This window comes from Anarhichas minor, unplaced genomic scaffold, assembly GCF_050575085.1.
Source record: "Anarhichas minor isolate MPS153535 unplaced genomic scaffold, ASM5057508v1 ptg000051l, whole genome shotgun sequence".
Taxonomy (NCBI): domain Eukaryota; kingdom Metazoa; phylum Chordata; class Actinopteri; order Perciformes; family Anarhichadidae; genus Anarhichas; species Anarhichas minor.
Genome location: NW_027466497.1, coordinates 5,414,576 through 5,423,599, shown reverse-complemented (window position 1 = coordinate 5,423,599; position 9,024 = coordinate 5,414,576). Strand labels below are relative to the sequence as shown.

Below are 9,024 nucleotides of genomic sequence, written 5' to 3'. Positions count from 1 at the left end.
TTTGTACTTTTACTTAAGTAGCACTGAATGCAAGACTTATAATGGAGTCCGTAAAAAATCTAAATAGGTATTCCGACTACAGGAAACAAATCAATCAGAGCCCCAGTCAAAACATTTTTCAATAGAAGTAACTGTCTAAGCATCGCAAAGGTACAGACATATTGTGGCAGCTTTATTTTTGTCTTGTATCTCCTTCAGACTTCCACTGTCTGGAAATCTAATTACAGTAAATACTGCACATCCACCACCAATAGTCTTTTCAAAAACACGTTCTTTTTTTTCCCGTCCTGACGAGCCCAAGTGAGAACCATGAAGCCCAAAATGAGAAAACATTCAAAGGTTTTAAAAAAAAAAAAGGTCTTATAACCCATATTGAGCAATAACGAGCGGTACGGTCATGCAGGCGCACATCAATACATTCACACACGCACACACACTTCTCTGCCTCTTCATCATAGGATGTGACACCTGACGGCCCATTAGTTCCCAAAGTGCTATTCTATTCTATGAATTCCTCTCCTTATAGAATATTTAGACTCCGTGTGTTCCTCTCCGCTTGTCAACATGGGATGCATTATTCATGTTAATGTGCCATTATCTGACGCTCTGCATGATGTAACGTAGCCATTCCCCGGCCCCGCACCCACAAACGCATCCAGTGACCTTCTGAACTGTGCACTGCCATCACCCTGCCTGCAGCGCTGCAGCAGCTCCGCTTCGTATAATACACGGGGGGGGAGAAGAAAAATGTGCTTTACGGAGGCTTTATTGTGCAATTAAAATGTGAGCTTACTAAAAGCATAGCGACATTGAAGATAACAAAATATATGAGGTTTTTAACACAGCTTCAGTGCATCCATAACTGAGCGCCTCCAATACCTGCTTTCAAGAAAGAGATAGAGAGCAGCAGAGTGAATTTAACCAGCTTTTAATTATGCAATTATCAAGGTGTGCCTGTATTTGAGATAGAGTGATGTGTCCTGACTGTATGCTTTAAATTTAACAGAGATATGACACGAGGGAGAAAAGACAGGGAATTCGATTTAACAAGCCTTTAGTGCAATTAAAAGATAAGTCAAAAGCCTTAACTGCATTTAAGATAGAAGGACAGAATGATTTTGAGTTTTAATAATTCTTTTGTGAATCCATAAGGGATGCCTAGGTTTGAGATATAGAGAAGAAAAGGATATTAGGTAGACTTTCAACAAGCTGGGAAAATGTAAGCTTAAAAACATGTGGTTGAGATGGGGATAGAGAAACAGGCACAGAGTGAGAGAATTTAAAGAAGTAGTTTTTCAATTAGGGAAATTAGCGTATTTGTTTTCTTGCTAAGAGTTAGACGACAACATTAGTACCAGTTATCTTAAGCACAACTACTACAACTGGTTTTGTTACCTAAACCAAAGCAGGCGTTGTTTTTTCATTCATAATTTTACCACGTATTTATTCCGACTGTGCGCTGGGCTACCCAGTGCGTCAGAACGTGATGCCACGTAGTCTGACAAAGCGTCTATATGTCACAAGTTTAAATGAGAACGTGTTGTACCACTCTCATACCTAGATGGTATATGTAGCTGTAGCAGCCGCTTAGCTTAGCTTAGCTTAGCTTTGAGTAAAGACTGGCAACCAGGTAGCCCAGTGTAAACAACAATTGTCCGATATAACCCCCAGTAAAACCTTAAATTGTTGCTTTTACACTTTACAGTTTTTGTGCCGATTAAACAACAACATATATCATGTTAATTAATGAGTTATAGAACTGCTGATGGCCAGATTTTGTTGCCTTTGGACAGAGCCGGGCTGGCTGTTTCCCCATGTCGCCAGTCTTTATGCTAAGCTAAGCTAACACACCACACGTTCACACTACACAACGTGCTGTCTTGAAGTCATTGTGGTTTTCACACTGCATGACTGACCAGTTTCTCACCAGTTCTCAACTCTTGGCAAGAAACTAAGTGAGCGTATTTCCCAAAAAGGCAAACTATTCCTTTGAGTAAGAATAACAATTTTATGCATTAAATTGTATAAGTGGCGTCTCTATATTTTTATTAGCACTCCACTGAGCTGCCAGCTTGTCAGAAAGTGTCTTCCAGTGCATGCTGGGATAGTGGCCACTATCCCCAGCACCCTGACAAGGATTAGACAGGTGCAGAAAATAAACAACTAAAACTGTCTTCTCAGTCATCAAACCTAAATATTGTAGCTTTGGAAAATGGTTTACCCTTTCTATTTCACGAGCCAATAAATGAAAGGCTCTTCACAACTAATTAACATGATGGCTCGGATGTTCCACCATATTGACAGTAGCTTTATAGGCTGGTGTGGGTTGATGCACAGGTTATTTTTAAGATACCAGACAAGCACAATGCATAATTTATCACACCAAAGGATAACCCTCCCAAGCTGGTGAATAAAGGAAGTAATAAGGGCAGCAAGGCATGCAGCTGAAATGACTGATAGTGCTTTACAACCGCTTCTAAATAGAGTAGATGAAAAAAAATAATAATCCTGTTTGCACATCATCTTGAAGGGAAGTGTAATTATCTAGCAGCCAATCAACACCTAGCACTCACTTCCTGAGTCTGACCTTGCTGGACTCGTAACCATGGAAATTTCTTTCTCTCTCTGATAGAGCACAGCTTGGTCATTCAAAAACCTGCATGAATGTGTGTGTGTGTGGAGGTGAATGACAAACAAGACCAGTTTTCCATGTCTTTCTTTCACAAGGGCACCTTGGAAACAGTCTTACCCTGCCGCTTAAGGTTTACTATAGTGTGTCCAAACAGCAAATGGGATGAACCACCACCCCCATGCACACACACACAAATATGCTGCCTTGGTAGCAAAATGGTCTTTTCACACACAGATCGGATGAATATGTGAAAATGACAGTATTTGTTTTCTTTTCATTTGGGATCTGTTTTGACAGTCTGCATAAATAATGTATCTTCACGAAACACTGAAATATTTACAAACCACATATTGGCACATATCTGTCTGTGTGCGAGTGCATGTGTGTGTGTGAGGTTGTTGTTGGTTTTTTTACATTATTTTAGAGACGGACCATGCCTTGAAGTGAGCCTTTAATGAAAGGTACCGCTTACAGAGGCAGAGACGCTTATTTAGTTTGCGTTCTCGGAGGCATTATCAGCCGCTGACAGCTGGTGAATGCAGCACTCAATTTAAGTAGACTATCCTGTCCGTTTGGCATTTGATGGACAGTTTAGAGACTCTACAGTTGTACAAAAATGTACCTTACCTTACAAAGTTTATCTCTTTGTTGGTGAAAAGTTGAAAGGACTTAACTATGAAATTGAAGGACTATTGCACATTGATGAAATGTCTGTGCATTTGTGGTCATTTTAGACAAAAACGTACCTTTTAAAGTGAGAAGAAATATTATATTATGGTATTTATGTAATATTCCTAGGGGATCTTAATTGATAAAAGATACACAAATGCAACAAAAGCAAAAATCAGGGGTAATTACTATTTCTACTAATAATGTAGCTAGATGAAAACATGAAAGAAAATGACTGAACAGAATGTGTCCCAGAACTGAACCCTGTGGGATGCCGCATGCAATGGCTGCTAATTACTTTTGTCGACTTAAATAGCTGTATTTACATTTAGGATCGTGAATTCTAATAAACCGTGATGACATAGAAGGATGTAACTGTGGTGATCAAAGACCTCAACATTATGAACATTTAAAACCATATTAATATGCTATTTTAAAAGGTTACTCCAGGAATTTGGTTTGGCACTTTCCTAAAGTTGTGGAATCTAACAAACTTGCATTTGCTGTGATGGTCATTTCATCCACTACCTGGTAAATGCCTAACTACTCTTTAATTGACACACCTTCTAACCTGATGCTTTCTGTTGTATGATCTCAGACATTAGAAAGCTCTCTCCCTTTCAGCAGAGGATATTTTACAACTGTTTTCACAGGATGAGTTGGAGTGATCTCAGTTTTTGTTTGTAAAATAGGTGGAGTCGCCCTTTAACTGCCCCCGTTTTTCTTGAAAGGCTTTTCACAAGACTTTGGAGCCTGGTTGCAGGCTTTGCTCCCATCAAACGACAGTGAGGTCAACTGATGTCGGCTGATATGGCCTGGCTCACAATTGGCTTTCCAGTTCATCCCAAAGGTGTTGTACGGGTTTGAGGTCCGTGCCAGCCAGTCAAGTCCTTTTACACCGAACCCAGAAAACAATTTATTTCGTGGACATTGGGGGACATTTTCATGGTGAAGGTTAAAACAGTGGGCAGTTTGGAAAAATAAAAGTTGTCAGACTCGCTAAGAGGTAGTCTGCAGAAGACAAGGGTTCAAGACGAGGTCACTCAAGAAAAGTTTGGACCAATTTAAAAGTACCTGTGGCCAAATTCCAAAAGCCCTTCAGATTAAACAAACTTCAAAGGGATAATATCTAGACAGGTGGAGTATGTGCCAGGGGGGGAGTTTCAAACAGCTCATCCCAGCTAAATATATGACAACAGTGCTAGACCTATAAGATCGGTTATAGATATATAGGCTTAATCTGGCTTTCATATAGTACCACTAACTATTCCTGTAGGCGGGTAGTGACTCCATGGTGAGCTGATGCTTACATCTCCTTTGGTGACGCATTTTCCGTTTTTTTCCCTTTATAGCATTTAAAGTTTTCTCAGGGTTTAAATGTGACAAACCTCATGATAACTTATCACCAAACTAACTATGAATTAAACGCTTTGATAATAATATATTGTGTTAACAGACAGATATATGTTATCGAGAGTTTAAACCTTGTGTTTTTTTCCCCTCATCTGCACGCATGCTCAGTGTCCCCGTTCAGCTGATTCACATCAGCGGCAGCGTTTGAGGTCCGACAGCACATGGACGCCCAGTGAGAAGAGCGACCACTCCGGCCAAGGGGGTAAGACTGTGTCCGTCACCGGTTGTATGAACTCGGTTCGAGTGAAAAGAGGAAGCTGCAGGTGCTGAGAGAAAAAAAAAAAAAAAAGAGAGAAAGTGAGCCGCTGTGGATGAAATGCGACGGAGATAAGTGTTGGAAGGACGCGCGATGACTCACTGGTGATCAGCGCTGGCGGTTCGTTTCTGTCTGTGCCGAGTTGAAATGACCACCATGCCGTTTGATTCTGTCTGTCGTCAAAGAATGTGATTAAAAAACGACATATGTTGTCTTACAAATAGACTATTGGTAGCCTGTGAAATCCTATACTCAGTGTGGGACAGTGAAGAAACCCTGTTGCATTTTCGGTTTGCTTTTGGTCCCATGTGAAAAAATGAAATGCTGGAATTTGCCTTATTAGAACGCGAATCTACGTTATTTGAACTTTGAACTCACTTTTGAATCAAGGGGATGTTCAGGGCAAACTAGACAGCGCTCTGGTTAAAGAGCCTTCATGGGACTGACACACATCTGTATCACTGTATCAGGATAAGATACGTGCCAAGTTTCATCCTTTTTGTAATAATCAAAAACCTGATTATTTATTTATTATAGCAATTATTTTGGTTATGGACTTTTCTACCTCATTTTCTCGTGAACTTTTACTTTAAATAATAATTACCATAAATAAAACCAAATAAGGTCAATAAATAGGTCAATACTATCAAAATGTTTAAGTGGATGAAGTCTGGCCACATTCATTATTCCTGACATGTTAAATGCTGTTTCTAAAAGCACGAACTGCAAGACGTATGTTAGAGCTAATTCATGACAACTGAAATGAAAGAGTTTGGATATTGTGTTTGAAAAAGCTTTCTTCAACCTAGTGCAATCTCACACAGCTTCTTTTGTTGGCAAACAAAGTATACCATCTCACATGTCTTTACTGGTTCTGTTGATATCCCCACTCGTAAACACGAATCACATGGACTCACAAAAAGCATGTTTAATTGGTCAGCTCGTGCTCTCGGGTTCAAGATTTTGGCCATGGAGGAGGAGGGTAAAAACAAAAACTACCATTACCCGAGCTGGATGTTCTCCTTTGCTGACGACTGATTTGTTTTCAGGGTTATGTTTGAAATTGCAGTCAGGTTAAACTCACTCTACGGTACAGACGGAGATCAGCCATGTGTAGCCGCGAAGAGAAACCGTTTGAAGGCAGAGAATGAAAGAAATCAATCAAACCGCCTCGGGAGAATAACAACAGAGGGACATGTGTGCATATTTGTACGTAAAAGAATAGAGTGTGCACACACTTGCATCCGTGTGACTCATCCGTGGGTGGTAATAGAGCCACCTCACTGCCAGCCGTCAATTGTTCACATGCGGCAACAGTAACTGGGGCGACCTGACGACACAGGCCAAAATTTATAACCAGCGTCTGAAGGGATGGAGGCTTTTATATAGGAAAATCCATATTCAGCAGATACAAATTGTTTTATGTGAGCCTATAGCTGACATCTACACATATCAATCTGTTCAGGTCTCTGAATATATATTTCTTACAGTATGTATCTGTATTTTTCACTGTAGGTGTACAACGTGTGTGAGGTGTGATGGCGCTGTGCTCTGAGGCCTGTGTCTCTGGATCAGGAGGAGAATCCTCCAGCAGTGAGGTGAGCTGACTTTCCCTTGGTGATGATCTAAATGATGATCAACATTCGGCAGGTGTAGCGAGGAGATCTAATATATGCTTTGGTAACACGCTTTATCTGCCATTTCATTTGGTCCCTTTGTGGCTGACGTCCTTCCAGGCGGGTTCTAGCTGTCTTCAGTTTGGGGTTCGTTCCTATCTGCACCACTTCTACGAGGAGTGCTCGTCCTCCATGTGGGAGAGAGACCCGGAGGATCGGGGTTCCGTCCAGAGGCAGACGTCCACCCCGTGGTGGAACTCACCAGTCTGGAAGGTAAAGAGCAACTACACTCTCCAATCTCTTTACAACACCACCATGTAATCTCTGTTCCCGGGTCTTAACCCCCCCTCCCCCCCCATTGTGTCCGTTGGTGTCTATGCGTTTTCAGTGCTCAGCCTCTCCGGCATTTCTCACATTATTCGGGGTTGAAACATAATCAGTGTTTTCCTTAATCAGTCCTACTTTGATATGTCATATAAATAAATATCAGCTACTGATTGAGACAACACAGTTGAGATTCAATCCACCATTGGCATCTGTTACATCCCATGAGAAATCATACATGCACCCAGGAAGTGATGCATGTTAATTATCAGGTTTGTATAAAACGTATAACATCCCTGGAGACCCTCATTTTACACTCAAAGTGAATTCATCCTCTCTAGCTTTAAGCTGTTCACTGATATGGTATAGTCAGTGGGTGAAGTCCCATGAGTGTATTTCTTAATGTTCCCCATTACCCTTACACACGTTTTAAATCAAGCATACTTTTCTTCTTTTCTGTATTGTTGTTAATAATCATCTTTTGGGGCATTCTGCCTGCTCCCTTGTGCTGTAACTATATTGATGTTAATATTGCTGACTGACTGGAACTCAATCCATTAAGAGTCCCTTCTGTGGTAACTGCATCAATCAATTCAATTGATTACATGCTATTTTGAGGCTGATTATAAAAGCCTTTTAGTGCACGTCCCCTTTTCAACAGTACATGATAGAAAACAAGTCATTTTTATTCCTGCCCCCCCCCCAGCTTCACCAGTGGAATCATGTAGTATTGTGCAAACAGTGCACTGTCTCTGTGTGATGAAGTGCAAGCAGTGGTGTGGTGTCATTTGTTAAAGTGAGGGATTCATGAATTTTGATTTTTTTTTGCATCACACAACAAAATGACCTTTCCTAACGAGACGTGAAGAGCACTGAGCAAATAGGGCCAACTATTAAAAAAACAAAACACCAGGGCTCCACATATTTTCTACTTTTGGTTTATTTCTCTGTCTCCCTCTCCCTCCAGGTGTACCTGGCCTTGAGTCTGCTCATCCTGACTGCAGGCATTGCCATCCTGTCAGTTGGTTGCTCCACTCCCCATAGAATTGAGTCGTTTGGAGAGGGGGACCTGTTTTTTGTGGACACCGAGGCCGTCAGCTTCAACAGGGGGCTGCATCACCGCACTGCTGCAGGGATCGGGCTCTCCTGTCTTGGATCGGCCCTGGCGGCGATGGGGGTTGTTGTTTTGATCCTCCCCAGGGCCAATTTGAAAGAGAGGCTTTTCCACAGACCAGGGGAACGGAGAGGAGAGTCTGGGTCAAAATGGTGGGGATTTAGGGATCCCAGGGATGTGGTCACTAAGCCTCCAGGTATAGAAAAGGGTAAGATACCCGTCACTCTGTCGAAAGTGGAAAATGTGCAGTCCACTTCTTAAAGCAGATCCCTGCTGAGCTAGAGGGCGTACAGGCTTTTGTTCTAGTCCTGGGGCCTCATTTGCCTTGTCTTATTATTGGTGTTGAAGGAACCAAGTGTCATTGTAGCATGCAAATTGTTCAAATGGATGTTGTCTTGTGACCTGGATATCACAGTTAGACATAAAAGTCTGGACACCAGGATTTAAAATGGTGAAATCAATTCATTCCCATGGAATTGCCACAATCAGAGGCGGCAAAATTAAAACTAATGTTCCATGTCGAGTTTGCGCAATTACCCAATATTGACCCCTGAGGGAATGGGGAACCAGAGAGTCCAAAATAGAGAAAGTTATCGTAGCTTATTAGCTATCATGCACCATCCACTTTTATTTAACCCTTCTGTTGGAGTATAAACTGCTCCACAAAAGAGGAGTGGTGCAGACAGTTATGAGACGGGAGTCCATGGTAACAATCCGTCTATTGTATAAACTTTGGGAACTTATTGTACCGTTAACTATTAACTGACCATTAGCTAGCTTGTTGGCTTGGAGAGCTTTATTTTCCCTGATCAATGACTTTTTTGTTGGGCAAAATGTTGTATGTGAACAAAATCCCAGGGAGAGCCAACAGAACAGTAGAGAGAAAATAGATCCACCGTGAGTGACTAGCTAGGTCTACTTTCAACACCTGTATGGTTTTAAAAGCACAACTTGATATGAACAGATCTTTTAATAAATCCCAATTAAAATGTATAAATGA

General features: G+C 41.4%; 1 protein-coding gene across 1 annotated transcript; it reads left to right on the top strand.

Annotated features, from left to right (window-relative positions):
• The first annotated feature begins 6,508 nt into the window (after positions 1–6,508).
• nrsn1l (neurensin 1-like) lies at positions 6,509–8,320 on the top strand. The gene is made up of 3 exons (XM_076112787.1): positions 6,509–6,568; positions 6,707–6,859; positions 7,878–8,320. Exons 1-3 carry the CDS (start codon positions 6,509–6,511, stop codon positions 8,283–8,285), a joined length of 621 nt encoding a protein of 206 aa, XP_075968902.1. The 3' UTR covers positions 8,286–8,320.
• Positions 8,321–9,024: the final 704 nt, after the last annotated feature.

Coding starts and splice junctions, on each gene's coding strand:
- nrsn1l (XM_076112787.1), top strand. CDS start 6,509: ATGGCGCTGTGCTCTGAGGCCTGTGTCTCTGGATCAGGAGGAGAATCC. Junction 6,569..6,706: donor GAGAATCCTCCAGCAGTGAG/GTGAGCTGACTT, acceptor ACGTCCTTCCAG/GCGGGTTCTAGCTGTCTTCA. Junction 6,860..7,877: donor GGAACTCACCAGTCTGGAAG/GTAAAGAGCAAC, acceptor CTCTCCCTCCAG/GTGTACCTGGCCTTGAGTCT.